This window comes from Cygnus olor, chromosome 5 (genome assembly GCF_009769625.2).
Source record: "Cygnus olor isolate bCygOlo1 chromosome 5, bCygOlo1.pri.v2, whole genome shotgun sequence".
Taxonomy (NCBI): domain Eukaryota; kingdom Metazoa; phylum Chordata; class Aves; order Anseriformes; family Anatidae; genus Cygnus; species Cygnus olor.
Genome location: NC_049173.1, coordinates 59986350 through 60012531, shown reverse-complemented (window position 1 = coordinate 60012531; position 26182 = coordinate 59986350). Strand labels below are relative to the sequence as shown.

The 26182-nt window shown below is 41.3% G+C and overlaps 1 protein-coding gene across 3 annotated transcripts in view; it reads right to left on the bottom strand.

Moving 5' to 3' along the window:
* The window catches only part of SPON1 (spondin 1), a 350491-nt gene that overhangs the window by 172157 nt on the left and 152152 nt on the right, over positions 1 to 26182 (bottom strand). For 2 of the 3 annotated variants that reach the window (XM_040559905.1, XM_040559906.1), the window contains one exon: positions 6358 to 6464. In XM_040559905.1, coding sequence (XP_040415839.1) covers positions 6358 to 6464 — 107 coding nt within the window. Of the gene's footprint in view, positions 1 to 6357; positions 6465 to 12131; positions 12500 to 26182 lie in introns of those variants that run through there. The other variant, XM_040559904.1, reaches the window with a different exon arrangement.

Below are 26182 nucleotides of genomic sequence, written 5' to 3'. Positions count from 1 at the left end.
CTTCTGCTTATGGACTGAAGAGAGCTAGTGGGATCTGCATGCCCAGAACTGGACTTGGGCTCTGAATTAAATAATTGCAAATGCAAAACTGGCTGTGGGTCTGGAAGCAAGATCTGTGCAGAGGACTCCTGTAAAGCATTAAATGGTCCCAAGAGGCCAAGAAGGGGACTCCCAATGCTGATGCATGAGACAAGCAGTCTGGAGTCTCCAAGGCAGAAAAGGACAGTGCTTCCAGTGTCATTTCCTCTCTTCACATCTTCCCACATAGGCGGGAGTTGATTTGTTAAGCGCCAATGCCAAATACCAGGAAACAATTATCTAACAAGTCTCTTCAGGAGCCTCCTGGGACCAGAAAGTCTTGCTAATCCAAGGAAGAGAATAATCTAGTAGATATTCTTTTTCATGGGAGATTTAAGTAGGCAGCTCTAATACCTTACCATGACATAGTCTGGCACTGCAGAGGTAGACAGCATACACTGGCAGGCTGCAAGGCAGTGTAAAAGTAACACTTGAGATAACCTGACTCTGATAAACCTTGGATCCTGGAGTTTTAGCTAATGTATCTCAAGAGGCATGTTTTCTGTTTTTTTGTTTATTTTTTATTCCCCTCTCCCCGCCCCAGGGGAGCAGGTAGTTGTGGGTTTTTTTGAAAGCACAACTTGAAATATCAACAAATAAAATATTTGTAAATAAATAATTACTATCACAGAGCTGTTCTTCTTCTGCAAGTTCCTGATGCTCACCACTCTTCTTTTATATGATAATCTTTTATTGTCTGAAGCAAGACACAACAATTTTTAACCAAAACCTTGCCAATAAATGGTTCAGATTACAGTTCTTCCAGTGTACCAGTGATTTTTATATGTAATCTAATTCAAAGGGTTCATTCACATTTTCTAATCACTAGAACTTGCTGTGACAGATACTCAAAGATTAAATATAAGCTTAAAAAAAAAAAGTATCATGATATGAGAGTCAGGGAGCTCTAGAAAATGTGTGAAAGTTTCCATCAAGGACAACCAATTCCATCCTACACAAAACAGGAGCTAAGGCTTATTTTACATTTTTTAATTTTTTTTTTTTTTGGTCTAGAATAATGTGCACAATTCTTGTGCAATAACAGCAAGGAAAGATTGGATTTTAGCAGAAATTCAGGAATACTGTGGCAAATTGAAAAGACCTGGAGACATAAATATAACATTTAATTTTTCAAAATTCATCTCTCCCTTCTCAGGCTCCAAGTCATATACCTGGCACATTCTGATTCTTTCATCTTTAAGACATTCCTGTAATAGCATTGGATCATGAATTCAATGACTGTGTACAGATGTTTCACATTGATTTATCTCCTGCTGATGGCAGAACTGCTGATCAAAACTTCAGAAAAAGAATTTTCATTTAGGGGCTTGGATGCAACTGCACCCACAACCCCCGCCCTTTGTACGGGGGTGTTACAGCATCTGTCTCTCTTTGAAGCCAATGCATGCAGCTCTGTGTTCTTTTCTTTCTGATAAACGTAAACTAGTTATACATGTGGTGGCCACATAATTACTAGGTTTAAAGGCACAAGGAAATAAACAGTGTCCATCCTTTTCTTACCCCCCCAACCTCACCTGTCACTCCAGGATTACATATGCCAATGTCCGAACCCTCCTTCATGAAAATCCTGAACAATTCTTAAAGTTTTAAATTTTAATTAGATAGGGACAATACACTGTCAGTCACTGGTGTGAGGAACCTTTACCAAGAAACTTAAATGATATGGTTTTAGTATGAACTGGAAATTAATCCCACATGATTTGCAAACCACCGGATGATTGAACATTTCACATCAAATCAGAGTAAAAATTCATTACTTCCATATGCTTACAAGCAGTAAGATGACTGACTCTGTTCCAGCATCAAGATGCTGGGAAAGGGAAACATCTAGCAGAGTTTTGAGCAAAGCAACATCATTTCATACATCTCAGAATAAGCCATTTACTCATTACCTGATATGCTCAACATGGGACGTAAGGTTAAAAAAATATACAGTTGAGTGCAACATCAAGATGGCAAGCATAGCTTAATTTTAATAATAAAAAGCTTCATAAGTAATTGCAGTATTTTTTTAAATACAAACTAACTTTGAATATAAATACACAAACTAGTAAATCATGACACATACCTAGAAGCCTTTTTACACTGCTTCTTTCAAAACGCAGTATCGCTTGCTTAAAAAGACACAAGATTCCTGTAAAATGCTAGAACACAGCAACTGAGGATCTGCTTTTCTAAGAGCTTGTAAAAATACCTTTTAATCTAAAAGCTTTGGTAAGCACTTCAGTCAGCTAAACAGCATCAAAAGAAATGATCACCATTCAGCAAACAAAGGAACAAAGACAAATGTTTGGGGCAGTTCAGGGTAAACCTAGAGAAGGAGGGCTTAGGATAAAGGACCACTTGCCTTACTTATCTACTACTGCTCCAACTTTCCTTACATATTTTCTGCTTTAGCACACACCCCCAGCTTTTATATATGCCATGTTTTTAATGAAACCTTCACTCTTGCTCCTGTTGTGCCTATGTATGTTCTTACATTGGTTCTTGGTATGTTCTTACATTCATTCGAGAGCACAGAAAGTGAAACCCACTTATTTTCTTATCATCAGAGCAAAGGGATAGTTTCAGGAACACTACTATGAACACTACTACATTCAGAAATAAAATACCACAAAAACAGTGGACGTCACACAAGTCTAATAGCTGATTATGCTAAAACAAGACAGAGAAATGTCTAACTTTGAGCCTTTGAGTCAGTGTATCACCATACATCAGGAAAGCACGTCATATTTGCACACAATATTTCACAAGTTTTCCTTGAAATTTCCGTAAAACACAATATGTTGAAGGGTTTGAACACGCCACTTGGAGAGATTATGAATGTTTTGTTGCTGTTGAACACTTCTTAAGAAAAGATTCAGAAAACATCACATCCCCTAAGACTTTCCTTGGAGTATATATTCTTCCTCAGAGATGAAGATGAATCAGACGAGGTTCGGCACTAAATTTCTATTATTATATATTATTTACTAAACTAAATCTATTACATTGCATATCCATGCTGATTAAAATGGCCTGTATAGACACTGCTCTATAGTCTATCAGTTCTTGATTGTTGCCCCCGAGTATAATTTGCTTTTAAATTGCCTTCAAACAATTTGCAGACTGCTGCTAAACATTACAAAACAGACGGATCAGCATTCTGCATGACAGCAGTTGGGAAGGTTTGTGTAAAGAGTCCAATGGGACACAATAGTCAAAGCTTTCAGAGTGCCGCACTGCACCCCCAACTTGTACAATTACCACTAGCGTAAGTAAAAGCCATATTATTACATCCCCATATTTCTATGACTGAATTTGGTATATTTAACTCCCCAGCTATATTTAATTTAGCTATTTAATGTATGTTTGTGGGAAACAACATGATTTTTTTTTTTTTAACCCAGATTCTGCCCTGGGTGTGCTACAAAGACAAAGAAAAAGAAGTTTGGCCTCGTTAATAAAGAAACAGTAAAATCAGGCCTAAAAATCTCAGTTTTCTCAGTGAAAAACAGATTTAGAATGGTGGAGTCCAAACTACACTTCTGTAAAGGTCTCTACTCTGTGACAAGTACAAAGGTAACCAAAAAAAAGTACAGGAGAAAATACCTGTTCAGCCAAGAATTTTAACAGCTGTGCTGTTTATAGGATCAAGACCCTGCAGCTTAATGATTAATGAAGACTGACCGTACCTGCTGACTTGCAGTCAGACAGAAGTCAATGAGCCACGAGGAGGTTGTAAAAGGCAGAGCAAAGCCCCTGCCGGGCAAACTCACAGCAGCCAGTCACTACACGTTCATCCCGTCCAAGGGGGCTCACAGCAAAACCTGCTGCAGCACGGCCATGACCCCAAACACCACGTTTTTCCAACCTAAGCATACCACGTCTGTTTCAGTCGCTGAGAAGGCAGTGCTTATTTAACACCCTGCTACTCTAGCACATGCTCCTCTACATTATTTTGAAGCATTACACACAACAATCAGTTCAACGCTCAATAGCTCTGTGCAAAACGGAAGGCACGGCCTCATGGCACCTTCACCTGTGCCTGTGCAGGTTTTGCCCAAGAATGTCTGGGCAACCCATGTTTCGTGATTTGAAAGTAGCATTCACAGACTGGAAAATATGGTGGGTTATGTTCTCCGAGGGAAGGGAAGGAAAAAATGTCTTACATTTGTCAGCCTCGGGTTCCATCAATCCTAGCTACACTACAAAGTCTTGCTAATATAAATGAAGCACTTTGCTTCATGAGGTGCATTTTATGTTCCTTGCTTTGTTGTGATTATTATTTGAACAGTAAATATGTTTCCTTATGGAGGCAGAGCTTTATTCCAGTAGCCCAGAACTTGCATCCAGACTTTTGCCACTATTTAGCAATTTTCACCAAGTTCTGTTCCATTAGCTAATTCATTGAATAATATGTTCTCCACCTGAGCACTGGAAATACATAACTGCAAATGGCTATACATCTTATTCTGCAAAACTGTTTAGACACCATTAGGATCTTTATGTTACAAAGCAAACAGTGCAAACTAACCTTCCCTTTTCCTCTTCCAGTTACGAGCACCTAACCATGATACAAGAGACATCAGTATTTATCACTGTAAGCATTCATCGGATATTTAAACAAAATTCTTTAACCTGCATGAACACAGGCAGGACTGGCAGGCACTATCTAAATGAGCTTCGGTTAATTGCACTAACGTTGGACAAGTACAGTGAGTACTGCTTGCCCCACAGAAACACAAATTTAGTTGCACATAAAATTTGAAACTCTCCTCTCCCAATTAGAATACCGATCTCAGATTGCAATCCGTATAATAAAGCTAATTAAACAACCTTTCCTCCACTGAGATCCATTAGGCTTTTTATGTTTTGATCCATTTAGAATTTCCATTTGCCTCCCACTCTCTGCTGACTTGAAAATTCCTCTGTGTTTCAGGAAAGCTTAGTGAGTTTCTCACTTTATTATGAGTTAGACATACATCTGGCCATAAAGGAAAAACTCAGGCCAACTCTTTCCCATTAGTCATGCTACAGAGACATTAACAACTGAAACACAGAAATTATTGGTGACAAGTTTCTTTTTAACACTGATGAAGCACACCATTTCTACTTCTTAGCATCAGCTGAGGCTTTAATGCTGATTTACTTTAAGAAAAGAATAAACTGTTCATATTAAACAGATTTCTCTCAAATAGTATTAGGAAAACATTTAATTTTAAGGAAGGTAGAATTATTCCAATATCAAATACATTACCATTTATTCCAGGTTTTCTTAGAAAGCGTATGAAAACTAGAAAGAGGTCTCTAGACAAACTAGATAGGAAAACAAATACTCAAATACGTATTGAGTTTGCACTTCATATATGCTATAAACAAGACATAGAAGACCTTTAGGAAGAGATGCTAGCATTACGGTGATTTCTGCCCCCCTGTAGCTCACCAAAATAAAACCTTTGAGTATTTCTCTTGAAAACACAGAGGTGCTTCTTAGTGGCAAATAACGTATTTTATCTATAAATCATTATTGAAATTACTATCAGTATTATTAACCATCCTGTAAACTATAATCAGTACCATGTACAACATTCCTAAATTTGGAATCAAACAGCAAACAATACCTCATTTGAGAATCTTGGACAACGACAAATCTACACAATTTCTATCCATTTTCATAAACATGATGTGTATTCTCTATTTCCAGATTTTTTTTCATGCAATGTGATCTTGAAATAGATGGAAATACTATTTTGTGAATCACTGCTCTGGGTTCCAATCCTTTGATAATGATAAACAACATTTCATCCCACTGAATGTGTTCGTTAAGTAAAGTACTACTAAGCATCATAAAACAGCAGAACCTAATTTATGACTGATAAAACAATCATTACAGCTATGGCAAGCACACTTCTCAGAAGGGTAATCTACATCTGAAAGAACAGAAATACCTAGGCAAAGAAATACAAAAAGCAAAAACAAATACATTTCATGTTCTCTTTGGATAACAAATTCAGGCTCTAGTTCAAATATTTTATGCACGTGCTTAACTTGAAAAGTGTAGGAAGGCGAGTTGAAGTCAAGGTACAAAAGCCTTGACCTCTTGAAGAGATTGCATAGAATATAAAATACATTATTCTGTTCTCATGTCAGCATCCACCAATATTTGTGCTTACTTAAGCATATTCTGCATTCTCTTGTGCAAATAATAGCTCCCTTTGAGCCCAGCATACAGTAAGAAAGACTCCTAGCAGTACAGGTCAGGGAAAGATCTCCCACCTGAAAAGTTCCTGCATGATCTTCTTCTTTGTCACCTTCTTTTCCTTCCTTGAGAGCAATCAATGTGAATCCTCGAAAGTATGCAGGAGTAGCAGCAGAAAGTGTCACTGAAATATAAGAAACAAAGAAAACATACTATTAGTTGTGAAGGCAGACACATGCATATAATTTCTTAGTTCAATGTGAAATGTGTGTGCTTTAAATTGGTATTAACAAAAGCTAGAGCACTAACAACATGGAGCAAAGCCAGCCAGAACACAAAAATCTTCAGTCCAAGTTTCCACATAAACTGAAAAGCACTGGCAGAGTGCTGATGTGAAATCTCTCGGCTATTTTTTCATACCCTCTTTTTTTTTTCCCACACAGATTGCTCATCTGTTCAGCTCTACAGGAGGTTGTGTTGTGTTTTTTTGTTGTTGTTGATGATGCTTTTCTGTTATTGTTTTGTTTTTATGCAAAGAAATATCTCTTGAAACATTTGGCTTCAGCTTTTGTACTGCTTTGAGCACAGACAAGGATCTAGGCATCAATACACAGAAAGTTTCTTTGACTCTAAAGCAACGTGACCATACTGCGTGCCCCAGCTTAACTAGACAGAGGTGCTAGCTTTAAAACTATCCTTCGTCTTCTTTATCCTGCTTCTTCCTTCCTCAGGGCAGAACAGGACACAAAGCTGAACTCCCGGGTAAAACCAACGTCTGTGGTTGTGCTGCCGAAGCATCCTACACATCAGCACAACACCTATCTTCACACTCCAATCATGACCACGAAGGTGCTGTTGACTGGAGCTGCTAGCAGAGAAGAAACAGTGTAACACTGCCTATTCTGATTTTACTATGCTTGGCATCAGGATTGCATCCCTCACATTCTGGTGGTGCAAGACACCTTTGTATGATCTTACTATTTGCCACTGCCAGTACCTAAGCATCACCTGAGCTTCGTGTCAGCTGCAGCTTTTCTGAATGCTATAAAGCAAGATGAAACAGGGCAGAGCTAGCTTTGAGGCAAAACTTTTGGGGGTATTTAAACATTATTCAGCCTTTTTCAATGCCTTATAGGAATCTCAGTCTGAAACAGAGATAAATTTTATGGAAAAAAATCTGTTTGAATTAAAGGAAAATGGTCAGAAAACCAGACTACAAGTCCTCATAAGTAGCTTTTACTTCAGCCACTATACAGACAGTGTTGCTTGTAGTGCACTATTGTCACGCTCTCAAACCCTGACTGGCACAATAGGAACTGAAGACCACCCAGAGTTTTCATGAGCAAACTGCAACTGCCAATTGCAATCGCTGCTTTCTAGCTGGGTATTCACGAGGGACTGCCTCTCACACAAACAGGACGCGAGGAGCTGCAACACATTACTAACAATGACAGACAGCCCTTAAAAGATACTCATTTCAGAATATGTTCAGATTTCATTTGGAATACGTGGAGTCCTTTTTGATCTAGAAATTCAGTAACAGAAAAAACATATATAATAGGATGTTTGAAGTTTTCTAGCATTACGCAGCAGTATTTGGGTCTAAAACCAATGGTGTTTGTACAAATGCATGTAACTTCTGCCTACTCGTGAAAATAGAGGACTGGACAAATGCACAAAAAGTTAAAAACTGAAAGTGCCATGTTTACACCAAAGTGAGTCATTGTTTTTTTTTTTTTTTTTTTATAAACACCTATACAAATATAAAGTACTGATAGGCATAAGGGCAAGAGCCCCAACTCCCATGATTTTCAGCCTGCTTTTCTATTCATTAGAATCTTAGCATGAACTTAAACCTCATCATTTCTGGGGAGGAAGAAACTTTCACATTTTATATATGGGAACCAAGTGGCCGCATAAGAGCAACTAAGATTTCTGACTATGTTTCTAAGTGTTGCTCGAATTTATTAATTCATTATCTGCCCAATAATTAGTACTGCTAGTCCAACTTTGCAAACATTTGCAGCCCAAAAAAAAAAAAAAAAAAAAAAAAAAAAAAAAAAGAGGAGGAGAAGTCCCAAGCCTGACTCCCAGCTGTTGCACACCCGGGGCACCGCCGGGCTCCTCCCGAGGGCCGGGAGTTCCCCTCCCTGGGCTCGGCGCCGCTCCTGGCGTTGCAAAGAGACCGAGCGCTCCTCCCGCAGCGCCCTGCGGTAATTAGCGCTCACCCAGCGCCCTGCGCTTCCCGGAAACAGCAGTTCGGTCTCAGCGCAAGGCTCGAAGTTCAGGATCTCCCTTTCAAAGGACGATTACGTACCAACAGGTTCTTTCGTCCGTTTCCATCCCCTCCGGCAAACCCCTAAGCACCTTGCAAGGCGGCTCTCGTCACACACCGCCCCCCCAGCTGAAGGGGGGATCAAAGCGGCAGCTCCATTGCTCCGGGGCAAGAAGGCTGCCTGACTCCGTCCTAGGCTGCTGCACATCCTGCGTCCGCTCTGCGCAAGTACCGACAGCTACACTTTTGTGTCTGCTTCTATCCGGAACTGGTGATACAGGAGAAATGCTGAGATAGTTACAGAACGAGGGCTCGCTTGCACATCACAGGCAAGAGCGTTTGCACACTGGGCAGAAGAAAAAAATTCAAAAGATTCAGCATTCCTTGGAAGAGAAGTCCCGAACCGGACACAAAGGGAGTGCACAGCATCAGCTCAGCTTGGCCTTGGCAGACATGGGAATGCAGACTGTTGGGAACAGAGGCACGAAGAAGGACGGTGCTACCTAAGCGGTGCAGCGAGGGACTGCACAAGTCACATCCTCACCCTCCTCATCAGCACACCAGTTCCAGGATATCACAGCAGAAACCACGCGCTGCGTGTTAGCACATCAAATGGACGTACTATTACCTTTCTTACAGGCTATTTCGTGTATATTTTTAAGAGGTTGAAACCTAACTCATTTTTCCTGGAAAGCTCATGCAAAATTAACAATCTACAAATCAATAGAGTTAAGACTGACTAGTTTCAAGGACAATTACCCAGTAACACTGAATTAAACTTCAGGCTTGTCTCTGCCTTCCTCTTGGAGGAAGGGAGAGCAGCTACCTTGGGCCCAAGCTGAGCAGGAGGGAGGGGACCATGCCCCAGGGTGGTGTGCCCACAAACAAGCCTGGTACCAGTAGAAGACCTGCTCCCCACACACGTTTCTCTGTCTGCTCCCCAGGGGAGGAAGTGACAATGGAGGCTGAAGGACCAGGCAAAGAAAGGCCACGGCCCCAGGAGCCCCAAATAAGATGTCAGAAACCTTTCATGCCACCTCCCTTGGGGGAACCACAAGGCCCAAAGCCATTGCTCCTGCATCGCACGTGAGGGAGGAAATGAGGATGGCTGCTCAGCTTCCTCATTCTTCTTCGTTGTCAGATATGGGAGAAAGTGTCCTTTTTTATATTTATTTACTGCTGCCGGGGGAAATGCATACACATTCAAAGAGATTATTCAGTGCTCAGGGCCATTCTCCTCTATTAGTGCTCCATTGAGATGGAAAGCACAACTTCTATACACCCAAACAGATCCCCGTTGATCTAAAGGTGAGTAACTGGAGCAAGTTTTCCCAAAGACAAAGGGTGGCTGTGAACTGCAGTCTTCTGACTGCCACACCACTGGAGCGCTGCAGTGCTTCCTCCAGTCACCGCAGCCCCAAGACCTGAGGCGGAAGGCATGTCGAGCAGCGATCCGGAGTAACAAACGTAGCTGGATGCCTCCACACCATCGGGTTAGTGGTGTACTGGATTTGTATGTAGAGTGAGTTCCTGCGTTATCCACCTTGCATAAATACTAGTTTATTCCAGGAGCCCACTAGGAAATGTGCCAAGGATCCAGATTGAATTAAATGAGACAGGGGCCATAGAAACAGGCATATTTGGCTCCAACTCAACTGAGGTTGTGCAAATCCTCTGCAGTGTAGTCCATCTAGCAATTTACAGCTAAAACCCCCACAGATGTGCTATAATCCCACATTTTTAATTGTTAGCTACATTTTCTAACCTTTGTATAAAACAGTAGCATAGTTCCAGTTGTTCCACAGAATTTCCTTCGAAAATGAGCTCTTAAAAACATTCCACAGTGCTGCTAGTTTTATCTATTGTCACGGATAATGTATGTGTTAGGGTAACATTTACTTATGTTCTTCCAACCCTCCATAAAGTGTCCTGAAAGGACAGTTCAGAATAAAGTATTCAGGTGGCACATAAGCTTAAATATCAAAACCACGTGTTTTGGTCTACATTTTCAATTTTTATTATTAGCTGTAATTTTCTCATTTCTAAGATATTACAATATGCTAATATGATTATTGATTGAGCTCCTAACATCAAGATCTAGTATGTCCACAAAATTAATTCTAATCCATTCGGGGCTTTCTTTGCCCCTACGTTTCCATGTAATAGAAACTTCTTTGGCAGGTGCCTCTAAATGTCCAGTAATACTTTCACAGAAGTAAATTCCCAAACTTCTGAAGAATATTCACATATCTGTAACTGTCGAGGAACTTGAGACTTACTTCTCTTTATCCTGCTTGGTAGACGTGCAACATGGAATCTTTCAGACTCCAGGTACTAATCCTAATGTCTGGAACGGTTAACTGACTGATGGGAAATGCACATTTCCTCACACCACATTTAAAAGTCAGTTATTGAGAAAAAACTTTATCACAAATCCCACAAAGTTACAGCCTGGTACTCAAAACAGGTTAATCAACGCAGCAGATATTTTTTCCTATTCTTTAAGAGAACATGATGTATAGACTTTTTTTTCTCCCCATCTGTCCTAAGACTCCCATGTTCGTGCAATGGGAAAACGTTGCTCTTTACACTGACTCCAAGGAAGGTCAGGAGAAATACTTAGAAGAAACTTTTAAAATTGGTTTTCCAAAGTGATGATTTCCCAAAGAACCCATTCATTTTGCCTATAAAAGAGATGGGGTAAAGTACATAAAAAAAAAAAAAAAAAAGCGAGTCCAATTTCTTTTCAAAGTACTTTTAAAATACAAAGTTGACAGTGTATTCCATGAAGGTTTGTTTCCAAAGGGATTGTGTAGTGAGGCAGGAAAAGTGACCAAAAACTGCCTTTTTCTAATTAATAGATAAAGATGCTGAAGAGTGCTTTGGAAGTTAATTTCAAGGATAGCATGTGAAATGTTCAGCAGAGACTGAATGCCTCCATCTCTTATTTACAGTGGTCATTAGCACCATCTCCTCTGGCTCTTTCCTGTTTGAGCCATCTGTTCTTTTCCCCAGGAAAAAAAAAGGGGGGGGGGGGGGGTAAACAGAAGTGCAAAATGTGGGAAGTTGGCAGCATGCTGCATCACTGTTTGCCCATATGCTAACTCATTATATTAACATTCATATTTCAGGGCAAGACCAACTAGCTCCGAGTTTCCTCTCCTTTCTGCTGGATGCTGAAGCTTCTACTCTCTGTGCTACGTTTACAGGGGTAGGAAGCAATCCTACAGAAGTAGGCAAAAGAGGGAAGAGTGAGTGCGTTTTGTGTCACGTCAACTTGTAACGTTGAGCTGAGCCGGCAGAGAGAATTCATAAAAGAAAGGAAAATCCTCTTAATACTGAGTTCGTGTTTAGGAGTAAAGTGACACCGTGAAATCCAACTCGCTCTCACTTGTCATGAAAGCATCCCCGATAAAGTAATGCGTGGGAGCACGTTACCCTGCCTTAACCCACACAGTCACACACGCGCTCCAGAAGGGATAGGGAGGTGACATGCAGAGAGAGCCCCGTTGTAGTTTCGGGGACACTTGTCCTGACCGCACTGCTGCTGTCGGAAGGAAAGGACGGCCAACTTACCCCGGTAACTGTTCCCAGGCTTGTAAAATTCTGGATCGCCCTCCACCCTGAGGCTAAATTCATTGTACCCTTCCCTCCTGGTGCCTTGGGCTCGCAGGATCCGGCTGCAGTATCCCTCGGATTTCGCGGCTTTCTCCAGGGTTTCGTCCGAGAACCCCTTCGCCACCAAGGGGACCGTCAGCGCCAGCAGCCGCAGGGCCAGGGGCTGCAGCCGGGCTCCCATCCTGGGCGCTCCGCACAACTTCTGCCCCCGGGACGGCTCGGCACGGCACGGCACGGCACGGCTCGGGCAGCGCCAGCCGGCGGCGGCCCCCAGCAGGAGGCTGCGGGCGCGCAGGGACCGGGCTCGGCGGCTGCGGGGAGAGGGAGGGGAAGGGGGGGAGGGCAGAGCCAGAGGAGAGGGGAGGAGAAGGGAGGCGGGGAGGGAGGGGAGGAGGGAAGCCTAATGCTGCCCAGATCCCGGCGCGGGGCTGGCGGCGGGGTGGTGCCCGCCCGCGGGGCCGCTGCAGCCGCAGCGGGGCAGCGCGCACCGCGGGCAGAGAAAGGGGCCCGGGGACGGTCCCGGCCGCAGCCCCCGGCCCTCGCCTTCCTCCGAGCCGGGGCACATCGCGAACGGCACCGCCTGAAGGGGCGCGGAAGGAGCAGGAGAGCCGCCGGCTCGGCGGGGAGCGCCGGGAGCAGCCCCGGGGCGCCCAGGCACGGCTCGGCACGGCCCGGCACAGCCCGGCTCGGCCGCACGCTGCTGGCGCACCCGCACGGCAGCCCTGAAGCAGCTCCCCCCGGAGCGTGGGAAAGCCCCTACACCCACCACGAGCAAGACGGGAGCGCGACTCCCGCTTTACGCAGCGCAAGGACGCAGAGCGGCTTGCCTGGAGCCCCCAAAAGTTCACAGCAGCGGGGAGCAGGGTGAACCTAGGCCCTAGGGTCCCCCCCGGCGTGCTGCGAGGCCCAAGGGCTGCCCTTCTCTCGCTCCCGCCGCTGCACGGCCGGCGGAGGGGAAAGGCTGAAAGGCAGGTCCGAGCTGAGGACCTGAGCGCGCAGTTCAGGCTGCCAGCTGTACAGGAGGGCACAAAGCCCTGCCCAACCCCGACCGCTTTCTCTCAGACGAGGCTGAAGGGGATCAATGAACGTGAGTACGATCAGGCACAACTTCCAAGAGGCGTGGGAAAGAGGGAGCAGCCTGAAGCCCTCCTTGTCCCTACAAGGAGCAGACTGTAATTAGCTGGGTTCCAAACTCACCTTTGGACGTTGGTTGGCAACAGCTTAGTGCTATTGTCCAAATACAGGCATTTCTCCATCAAGGTCTGTGTGAGGTGCTGAATGTTTTACTTTAAGAGCTTGCTACTGCAAGCTCCTCTACAGGGTAAGCCTTTGTGTTACATATTTATAAAGAATATAAACCTGCACAGCCTCAAAACACATGCTCAATGTTAAGAGCTGGATGAGATTTTAGTTTTCACTGCAAATACAGATTTATTGACAGCATCCATCCACGTGCTTGTGAAGCAGTGGCAGCTAAAACTTCTGTAAGTGCACTGAATGACAGCAGCCAAGCCTTACTGGCAGGCACACATGTGCCTAGGCACCCAGCAGGGCAGCCGTGGTACCACCTACATTGCTTCTGGCAGCCCCCTTGCAGAGCCAGGCAGACAGCTGAGATCTCCACCGCTGAGAGAAGGGTTCGACTACAGGAGGAAGGAGGATAAAGGGTCTTTCCAGCACAAGTTTCTTTTTCTGCTCCTCTCATCACTTTGAATGAGACAGAAACAGCAATCCTGGCTTTCCCATGTAATCTGCCAGGTAGTCTGCCCCCACTCAACCCTTTCCCTTCGCTGTCCGCTCATGCCCAACCCACCAGTACAAAGGCAACTTCACCCATCACCTTCAGAGCAACAATATTGGCTGCTTTTGGTACTGACGGTTTCAGTTCGCTTGGTTACACAGGCTATTTAGTTGCATGCTTCCCAAGACTCACGTTCATTTAGATAATTAACTGACTAAGTTCAGCAATGCCACATGCTCCTGGGTATCGCTTGACGGCTATATTCAGCTCACTCGTTTTACGAGAACTAGGTCTGCTTTAGCCAGGTTCCTCAGTCAACTTTATCAGTTAAGAAAACCAAACCAATATGCAACTGAAAATGACAACTAAAACCATACTGGCATAAGACACCTGCTAATTTGCTTCATTCTTGATCCTTGGCTTCTCATTTCTTTTGCTGAGATTGATTGAAAAGCAGTTACCTGGCTGAAGTATTCACAGCAGGAACTGCGCACATTCCTGCACAATCCACTTCTGTTTGGAGCCAGAGTTCTGGGCTCTAACTCGCAGCTCCTCCAAGGATTTTAAGTCACCTCCACAGCTTTTTTGTTTTTACATAGTATCAAACTAATGGTTAACTAATTCATCAGCACCTATTAACTCTTCATCTTAAAACACATCCTGTATCTGTTACTTTTTTTCCTCCCTGAATTGGTCTGACCTGTCTCTTCTGGCTTCTTTTTTTTTTTTTTTTTTTTGTTTAAAAGCTAAAGCATTGGAAAGTTTCCTGGAAAGGTACAATACAGTGTCTTGTTAAGAGGGAATGCTTCAACTTAGCAGCTGATACAGATAAATTAACTTGCACTGCCTACAGCCATGAAATGAGTAATTTGTTGTCGAGATGTTTTTTAGAATATGGGCAATGTCATTTAGCACGGGCATCCTCAGGGTTTTCTATTTGTTCTACTAATTAGTGTGTGTTTGCCTAAAGCATCCAGCATGATGTACCAGTCAAAGACACATGCAAACTGATGAATCCGACCATCCATGGCAAATTTAACAGAGAAAGCTTCGTATCTTAGAGACTGCAGTGCTGCTTTTCTTTGTGTACTTTCTGGGATGAATAAAGTTGCTGTTCATGACTGTTAGGCATAACAATCATTACTGGGGTAATATCGCATTTGATGGAGCCGTTATGGTTGGAGAAAACTCCTTCCCTCCGCCCCCCGCCCCAACAGCAGGCTTTCCTAACAAAAAAAAAACCACAAGAGCTGCCATCTTTCTTACCTTTTGCTGCTTCTGATAAGAAGCTCATTTTAAAATGAGATTTTAGAGGACTGCACTAACTACTGCAGAACATCCCTGCATTGACTGGAAGATATCGTAGGTGGTTTAAATTTTCTTTATTCCCCACCTTCTGCTTCTATGCTTTCAAATAGCTATGCAAAGTCTCAGGAAGTATGCGCAAGGCGAGATGTGCAATGTAATAGTTGCCTATGCAACACTTGACTTTAAAGCCCCTAATACCCGAAGTAAGAAAGCCTCAGGTAAATGTCTATACTGATTACAAAACTACTGTACCCCTCACAGGAGTCTGTTCAGAGAGCCTCCAAAACTAGCCAGTTAAAACCATCAGGGTGACAGGTACCTTAAGTCTCTTGGTCATCGTCTGCTTGATAGCCTTACTGGGCAGTAGGATTCACCCGTGTATAGTGATAACAACAAAGGAATAAATCTTTCAAAAGTTGACTGACAAGAACGATATCTCCTCTTTTACACAAGCACTGGTAATTATAGTATTCAATTAGGGTATTAGAGACACAGGTTTCAATTCTGTGCTTGGCTTGCAGCTGTTCAAAGCCTCACGTCTAACCTGTCAGGAAGCTTCTCACCGTGAAGTTATAAGCCTTCTGAGCAAGTCCCTCATGGAAACGTCAGATTTCTAAATTTGAACCAAAGATCAAATGAATGGCCAGAGAGAAGGGAAAGCGAGTGTGCCCTATCAGTTACATGCATTTCCTGGAGACTGACATCTGGGGTGCCGTTTCTTCCTCAGAAGACGTTAATTACGTTGGGATCAATAGCTGTTTAGGTGCTCAGCTAATGCTGGAAGTTTTCAGTAAGTGCATTCTGAATGCTGCCACCAAATTAGGACACATAGGTTGATGACAGCCCCCAAAAGACCCTTTCCTCCAAGACAGATGTTTGGTTGCTCATTACCATCAGGACAGAGGATGCTGCTGCTCTGGCAAAAGAAGAGTGCATCAGATGACTAGCAAGTAACACTGCAAAACAATGTGCAGTAAAATCTTTGGTGACTAGGAGTGTAAGCAGGGAATTTGAGGATTGCAATCTCAAATACCCCTATCCCATTTTCAGATCTTTGTCTTAATATAGATCAATTAGCCTCATTTGCATTTCCATCTCTTCCCCCTCCAGCAGCCACATTCGTTTTTTCTTGAACAAAATGGAATCTTCCTCTATTAGTTTAGATGGAAGAATATTCCTGTTGCTACTAAAATTCCCCTCTGTTTACAGCAAGAGTAGGGCTTTTCTAATACCGATTGGTCTGTGCTGTCTTAGAAGCCTGTTTAGAAAGAGATCTGGAGAAATCTGTTATCCTATTAGACAAAGCAAATTGCTTGGGAGACACTTAAGATGATTTCTTACAGCTCTGTGGCACTGTTCTCAACTTCCTTTCTCCTAGGAATCCACGAAGTGAAGAGTAATGACAGCAAATGTTTGCAGAGGTCTGTTCACCATTTATACTACTGTCAGTCAATACAATGCCTCTCCAATATTAAACTTCCCAGTAGCTCAATTACATTTGCCTGTTTAGCCGTGCATGTCAGCAGCATATTTTTACACTGACAATACAATTTCTAATACATTTCATAGAAATATTTGGGTCCTGACATGATGAGAATAGCATCATATATATTGTTAGAGAAACACTGCAATGCTGAGAGAAATGGAGAGAGAAAGAGAAAAGCGCAGTTAAGGCTTCCTTTGGACTTAACTGCGGCAAAAACTGGGGGACAACACGTGTGTTTGAAATTGCACTGAGGCTGCAAAAGAGCTAGAAAAGTCTTGCTAGCACCTTGGTAACACAGGCAGAACAGGATTTAAAACAAAGCTGCTTTTGAATGGACCTTTCGAGATTAAATGTTGACAGAAACTCATCCTCCACACACTGGCTATTTTGGGGAGGTTTGCTACAGCAAGACCCAGGCTTCTTGGAATATTTAAACTCAGGATTCCTTCCAATACCAGACAGTAAATATATTCTTAAAAATCTCTTCCTTTTTCCCACACAACGAGTCTCAAGAGCTATCTTGGGAATCCCAGAGAACTCCCAAGAGTAAACTAAACAGAGACAGGTTCTGCAAACCCAACACGCAGCTTCATTTACCCCTAAGGAAGTTTATTGCTGCAAACCTGGAGCACCAACAATTTTCAGACCATGTCTCTTCCAGCTACACCTGACTGCCACCCCCTCACCTATCGCTGCTTGGGAGCTCCGTGCTCAGCACCACCGCACTGCCACGAGGAGCAGGGAACATGTCCCATGGTCCTCGCCACCACCTCAGCCCGCCGCCGCCGCCCCACCACCACAGTGTCCAGGGGCACTTTGGCATGACCCTGCTTAAAAAAAGAAAAGAGACTAAGTTTATCTATGCTCTTTCCAAACTAAGCCACAAAACAACAAATACGCAAAAGTCTGTGTTAATTTGGAACCTGAATCCCAACCCAAAATTCAGTGTCTTGGTTTATTCAGCCACGTCTCATGGCTTTTACATGTTTGCTGTTCTCAGCCTTGACTTCAGTGCCTCTAAATTGACCAAACTGGCTAAAATACTAAAGAACAACAATAAAACTGAATTAAGCTTTTCAGGAGCTTCACTATTTAGAGTTAGCTATGCAGTGGTTTCTTATCACCATATTTTAGTTCTTCAGTTGCTCAACACCTATAGATTGGCTATTGCTCTGACACATTCACCCTGTGTTTTTATTCCTCTGAGGCACATGATAAAGCTCCTGTTTCTGCAGTAGCTGAACTCTTAAAGTTGTAAGGAACTTTCAGTGTTGCTAGGAAAAAAAAATTCAGGGCAAATATTAATGCAAATTCAATGTTGCATAGATAGAAGCTCCTTTTCTGACCAATTCCCAGGCTGCACATGTTTTCAGGAAGAATATAAAAGACAACTTATGCAGTAAAAGAAAATGATTGGTTTATGTCTGGACAAATCATGTATAAAAACGATCACCAAGCTCTATGCCTGCCTAACATTTATTCAACCAATCCTCCAGCATTTTTATAGTGATATAGTGATTAAAGCTTCAGTCAACTTTCAATTCAACAAAAGACAAAAACCAAGAATTACATCTTTGTCAAAAACATGCACACACACAAAAGGGACAGAGAGAGGAAAAACTTATTTGTGATTTCTGGTACTGATCATGAATAAAGACAGAAGACAACAGAATAAAAAATAAATAAGGTGATGCTACCAGTTCACTCACCAACACATTTGCAGGCTGACACTACAATTCAAGCACACCAGTATGTTTGCAAAATAGCATCATCTCCCAAAGCAAGCTTTTTACAACAACTTCCTGCTACTTGCTATGAGTTTGTTTTGTCTATGTTCTCCTGTTGGATTCAGTTCTTCCTTTTAAAGAAAATATTTACTGTAACTTGTTGGACCGATGTGTGTTTTTTTCATCCGTTATTAGATGGCAGGTTTACTTGAACCTCTGATCATCAACTGCAGCATCATTGCAGCTTACAGACTAGTGGCACATCCATTACAAAACGTTTTTTCCCTGGAAATCCAAATCAGCGACTTCAATTTGCACTGGGTTGAATACTGAATATTTGGAAGTAGAATGAATTCTCAGGGTGATGGTGTTCATATGGTGCCAGCAACAAAGACAGAGGAGAGCGTGTGGCCACGCTGCGAGGGTGGGACTGAGAGCAGAGACTTGCAATTCAGGATTCATTTTTGCCACTCAACAGCTGGGCTGAACCTGGGCTCACCACATCTCGGGAGCTCAGTTCCCTATCAGGGCAGCAGATTAATCTCTCTGCAAAGCACCAAGATCCACAGACAGAAAGCACAACTTAACAATGGCTGGTTCAATGTATTATTACTGCATGAAATGGTTTAAGCTCTACAAGTATTAGAACATGGTTTCAAACCAGGTTTTGGTCACCGCCATTTTTCAGAAAGTTTTCTTTCCCTGTATTTGTGCAATTCATGATTATGTCAAGTATTGCCAGATATTCCTGTGGGTCACTAGGACCTCAGATGAAGAGCAGATAGTCACTATCCACATGATCTGTACACTGGGATTTTGCACTTGGGGCTATCAGGAAGAAACAGCAGTTTTTCAACACTGTTTCTTAAACCTCTGACTCATAGTTCAAGTATTAAAGGAGCCTAGGGAAATCTTTCAAAGGTTTACAGAGCCTTTTTTTTTTTTTTGTATCAAAGGACATTTTGCAGCAATTTAGATAGGAATCTAAACTGTCTGACACCAAGTGAGTGAAGAATATGTATATGAAAATTTTTCAAATACGTATATTCATACATATAAAAAAACATGTTAAACATTAACATTTCTGAATTGGTAAATACATAGAAGACCAACTAGGTAAAGGTACTATGCTATCAATGTGTTTCATTGCATGTTCTGTGGACACCATCTTATTTTAATTGTCAGCATATGATGTTAAAATTGCAATCTGGTAATGCCAAACAAGGTTTGTGGGAAGAGGAAACACCTTTTGCCAGACCAGCTGGTATACTTGAAAAAACTGGACATGCTTGCAAGCATACCAGCCCTTCTGCAGGTCTGAAAAAGAAAAAAAAATAATCCATATTTCAAAGCTAAATACATGTTCACAACAATTTCTCAAAGTTTAGTTAGCTACCCATTCACTAGGCAGTCTCTGTGAAGAAGGGAAATTGGTAACTGTGAAGGAAAGAGAACGTGAAAAGGAGGAGGCAGAAAGAAGGAGGGTGATAAGTAGGTAGAAAAAAAACCATCATTTTATAGCCTACAGTATAAACAGTAGTGTGGGAAAGAAATACCAAAGTGCGCCATAAACCAATGTCTCTACTGAGCTACTGGTTTTTACTGCCCCATAGAGTGCTACGTCTGAGTTTGCAGGCTCAGCTTTGGAAAATATTTTGCAAGTTTACCTTGATGACAAAAACAGAGATATCAAAAGACAGAGAGATTGTTTCCTGGGGAATGTTGAGAAATAGCAGCTGGGTATTTTGCCCTTTACAGATCTCCCCCAAGAGGTTCCCCAGGTGCATTGGGAGAGTAGATCACTTTCTTTGAGAAGCAAACCGTTAGTAACTACAAACACAACGATGGCAGGCAATTGACCAACAAATTAGTATTTCAGAATCAGTGGCACAGGTCACATCTTTTAGCTGAGCTGTCAATGAAGTCTACCAGTCTCCAGGCTTCGGCGCTGTAAGCCGACAGATCCATTTGCAATACTTCTGTGTGAATCATAAGAATTAAGAGAAATTTCCAACACTAAGATATGTAAAAAAATCTAACCCCACCCTCAAAAAGTCTAGTATCAAACATTTATGAAATCCGTGTCTCCTCCCTTCCTCCTTCTCTCAATCACGCCAGCAGTCTGGTAGGGATTTATTGGACTACTAGATATCCTGCCTTCTCCTGTCCAAAGACAAATATCCCATAACATCATATTTAGTACTTATCCCTTATGATTTTTGCTATTTCTGTGCACTACTAGATACGAAAGTCAAGGCTAGGTCATAAGTGTCCAAAGATACTGGTTTTATATTGATACCTTTTTTAACAAAACTTTTCTGCTGTTAGTAAAATATATATTTTAAACCTATGTTATTTAGTATTGCTATAAACTACTTACAGTATTGACTGCAAGTTAACAAAGGCCTTCAGATTATGTATAGCTTTCCAATGGACATAGGGAAAAGTAACCAAGTTCTTGAGACAACTACAAAAAAAAGGGAGGCAGTGCTGACATTGGTGGTTTTTTTTTTTTTTAGCTGATTAGATCATCTTTTTTAATATATATATCCCAGTCCAAGTTGTAACAAAGTACAGAAAAAGTGAATACATAAAGTTACTGGAGTTTAGATAATTATGGTAGTTATTTGCATCCATTAATTCTTTCTTAGACATCTGATGAAGTACCATATTAGCCACTGCTGCAGTAAGACAACAGTGTAAAGAAATAAATTTGATTACATACATAGATATCAATCATAAGAGAAAATTTGGACACTGTAGATAGCGCTCTGTTTGGAGATTAGTTTCTTTGGGGACAGACACTGAGTAATTCATTATTTTTTTTCAACTTATATTGTAAGTACCACTTTAACAAATAGAGCTAACCTGCTTTTCATCCTCCTAACCTGGATAGATTTCTTTCAGCGTGGAGAAAGAACTCTAGGGAGGACAGTTCTAAGCACTGCAAGTTAGAATGGCAGAATGCACAATGAAGGCAATAGTGATAGCAAACAACTGGTAGTATAGGAAGGAGCTTCATGGAATTGCTTGGGTTATAAGGGACCTTACAGATCACCTAGTTCCAACCCCCTGCCATGGGCAGGGATGCCATCCACTAGATCAGGTTGCAATCTTCAGAAATCCAAAGACATAAACAGCACAGGAAAAGCAGACTTGATGATTGCAAAGCATAAGTTGGAAAAAGCAAGGGAACACAAAGGTATCTATGGGCAGTAGCATACCTTCAGAAAAGTTCCAGCTCCCACAAGAAAACTCAAAATGGAACTGGTTAAGCTTTCACATTGACTATGCACTCAAGAACTTCAGGAACACTTGAAGAAATCAGTCTTCATTTGTCTGACAGAAAATAATTAATGCCACAGACTGAATAATGCAAAGCCATAAACTTGATGAGCTGTGCCAGAAGAAGGACATATAACTGGTGAGAACTACTTGATCGTTAAGTTCAGTCCCCTGCAATTTTAGGCAGCGAGACAATAGACGTTTTTAGTACAGAACAGCTGAAAAAAAACTATAACATCTCACAAACATCAGAAGCCAAAAACATTCTCCAATATTTTGAAAGAAGCTTTAAAACTAGACTACCATGCAGTTGCTGTTTATCTGATCTAGAGCGTATTTCTTCCTGATCCATTTTTTTTCCATTTAATTCATAACAGACAAAATAAATTTGAGAAGCTCCAGTTCATCCTGAGATGAACGTTTCATTTGAAATACAATAGTTCAGCTGGAAGGGCCCTACAAAGATCACCATGTCCAACTGCATGACCGCTTCAGGGCAAACCACAAGTTCAAGCATATTATTGAGGGTATTATCCAAGTGCCTCCTGAACACTGTGTGTTAATATTTGATTTCCATTGTGCCCATCTGATCCTCCTTCAGCTGTACCACAACTGTGGTAGTTATTCCCCCATCTTTTACAGTAAACTTTCCCATCTGCTGCATGCTCCATTCACCCTTTCAACATTACAACCTACCTACTTATCATTTCTCTCATTCACTTTGATAACACATCTATTAATAAAAGTTTTACTTTACACCATTACTGTGTTTTCAAACCCTCCTGTTCTCATCTCTAAAATAATAAATTTTATAATAACATCTAAAATGACAAAGTAATTAACGGGTATTCTTGAAGAATGTGCTGTTGACTAACAGGATCTCCAGCTGATAAACTCTTATACTTGGACAGAAAGCAATGGCATACATAAACCACAACACAGGAAAGGATTGTAAAACTGAGCAATGTTTGTGTCAAGATTATCTTATGTTTCCATAACACAAGAAAAGGAAGCACAGAAGATCTCACACAGAATTTGTGAAGTACCACACCTCGCAGTAACATCATAAAATAAATGTATGACCTCATTGCGATAGCTGCAGCTAGTGCACTCAGAACAGGTTCAGTCCCTTCAGCAAAGTCTTCAAGAACTGTGAACTACGATGGCCAAAAAGAAAGTTAAGGAAAAAAAATACAGTCATTAAAAAAAAAAATTGCCTGATTTTTAAACATTACTGGCCAAAATCAGTAAGTTTGTATCAAAGGGTTCAATTACTTCAGAGAGTAGATAAAATGTGCTAAAAAGAAAGTTCTTACAAGAGTTCATTTACAGCTTCCAAAGGCCTCTGAGTTATAAAAGTTAGATCTACACTCAGAGTACTGTATGTTATTGTGAAAGCTGGATGTGTAAGTAGCATGTGGAGATGAAACAGATTGCCTCAAGTGCTATACAAGAGCATCATAAAGTGGCCAAATAACCCAAACTGCAACAGCATAAAGGTTGACTGAGAGGAGCAAATTTAAGCCCGAGCAACAGACCAATTCACTGGGATAGCTGGCAAAATTACTGCCCCCTTTATCGAGCCCTCACTGACCACTTGGAAGGCAGCTCCTGACCTGCCTCAACATAAAGCCCAGCAACTTTGTTTTGCTTCAGAACAACATTTGAGAATCCATGATGCTGGAGGAGATGCTCCCTTTGCCACTCAGCCATTCATACAGTGTGAGTGGAGGGGAGGAACGAGGGGAGCGACCTCCCTAGGCACCCCAAAATCATTTATGCCAGCACTTTCAGAAAGCTGCAGGAACCCACAGAAGAAAATGACTAAGGCTTTCTCTGACACAATGACAACAATGGCAAACTACTCAAGAGCTGTCCGTGCTCTGTCATCCAAGACAGAAAGAAAACAAGGAAAAGCAGAAAAATAGGTGGCTGCTGCAAGGGTGCTCCCATCCAGGGCAAGTACTTCATAGCTTTGCTGTTCCCTCTTTACACTGAAAGCATTAAAATCAATTGCCTTCCAAAAGGGCATCTAGTAGCTGAAGGGAAATTTCTCCACTTTCCCTCACCACTCTGCTCACTGTCCTGAAGTCTAGGAAATAACTTTCAAGTTCTGTGAGTGAAGAAGAAAGCTCTAAATCCTGGGGCCCAACACACCTAGCTGAGAGCAGGGATGCCTTGGCTTCTTTTCTCCCTTCCTATGGATATTTATTTTGCTTCCTCTTACCTTTTTTCAAAGTTATCTTTTGAGGCATCTAACTCTCCCGATATGCTATGTTCCAATAGCAACCCTGGGTGTTTAACACGACACACTGAATTTCAACCCTACATTGGCTCTTTTGTACATTAACACAGCTATCCTAAAGAACACATGTTAAAAATGAACAGTAAACATCTGCAACTGAATGTGCTCATATGAGGTAATTAAGACTAATACAACAGGAATCACCTTCTCTAAATCCAAGGGCAAATGTTCCCTCCCTGAATACACACTATTTCAAAATAACGCGATTCCCCTAGGGGCTGACGCTCCTTTGGCTGTTCTGTGAGCAAAGAGGCATATGACCATGTCCAGCCATTCTTAGGCAAGCCAGTTGAAAACCAGTTTCCATCCTGCAGGAAGCCACTTGATATTCTACTTGTTCCAGCTAGGATCTAGATTAGGATGCAGGCATACACTAGTCCTCAGAAAATAATCTGATCTAGGAACAATCCAGTATTTTGCTCCATTTGCTGCTCATTTTTCAAAACAGTGTTTCAATTTACTTTTAATTTCTTATATGTAATGTCAATGGATACACCTCATAAAAACTGTATCCTCCCTTATGAACAGATGGACATGCCCTTTTTTAAGTAACGATTTTCTTACTGTAAAACAATTCCAGAGGAAGATTAAGGTGAGGGGTGGTCTATAAGAAACAAGAAATCCACTTGTATATGCAAGGACATGAGATAATTAAATTGTGAAACTGAGCTTATCAGAACAAGGTCAGCAGTTCAAAATATTTTGATTTAGATTTTTTTTTAATAAATAGAAAACTGTTCATGAAAAATTTGTACTGTATGGAAATCACATTGTACATGAAAATAACATCCAAACATTGAACATCTCTTATCATTCTAACAAAGTAGATACTGCTTATATAAACATGGTATATTGTAATTGCATTATCTATGTTTTTATTTATAAGTTACAGAAAACCTCATAGACGTAGGTGAGCACTTTTGAAAAGCACCACCAGTGGAAAATGCTAATCATTAATTTATGCCTTATTCATTCAGTAGTGGTCTGCAGAGTGGCAAACCATTCTTTTCAGAGAAAAAGTGTATGATGTTATTAGTACAATATAATATTTTTTAAAATTTCAGTAGGGAACAGGGTTCTGTTCAGAAACAGATCCACTTGAATATTTTCAGAATAACTGATGTAACGCTAAAAATAACAGAGGTTCTGATAAACTTATTTATTTTAGAATTTTAGGCAGAACAAAGTTAATGGGAGTGGGACTTAAAGCAGTTACTTTAGGCTGCACTTCAAAGTTTTTAGAATTGTTATGGATCTGATCCCCACTTATGAGTCAAGCAAGCTAATACTAAAATAGACTTCATAAAATAACACATACCCAAATTATTTCAACAAAGGCTTGAAAATCCCGATCCAATTAAAAAAAAGTAGATAAACAATTAGAAAATGCACGAAAAATGTAGTTTTCACACTGCAGTCTATTTTTTTGTCTTTTAATAGTACATAGACATACATAAAAACATCTCTATTCCTGTTTTGATGTCCAATGAAATTTGTTTGATATCCTAAGAACTCACTATTATCTTCTAATTCTTTACTATGCTATTAATGACTTGAAACTTTAATCCAGAAGCTGTGAAGTTTTAGCGTGTTGTAAAAAGGAAGTCTTTATGTTCTTTCCTTTATGTCCTTTCACTTAGCAATATACAGCATGTCACTACTCACTTCCATGATGGACCCCATTTATGAAAAATGGATCACAATACAACTGTTGACAAATGTGTTATTTATAACAGGAATTTAATCACTGGAACAATCCTGTGAAACTTTATAGCAAAGAACGCACTGGGTAGGCCATAAAACTTTCAGCAGATTTTTTTTTAAATCATTAAGATATGTAATGGCAGAGATACCACTGCTGGTTTGTCACTAGGTCACAAAGGTACCACTGCTGGTTTGTCACTAATGACATCCCAACCAGCTTAGTGCTACGTTATTGCTTTCTACTACTCAATAAAGGAAAAAAAAAAAAATAATCACACTCACTGACTCAAGAATCTCAGTTCCAGACAGACAAGAAAGAGGTTTTCAAAATTATGCAGCACTTGGAAGAGAAAATCTTTTTTAGCTTATCCTCGGAAATGGTTTGAAATCTGAAAGCATTTGAAAGATTTTTGTAAATTTGTACACAAAACTAATGACACCAAATGTGATTTC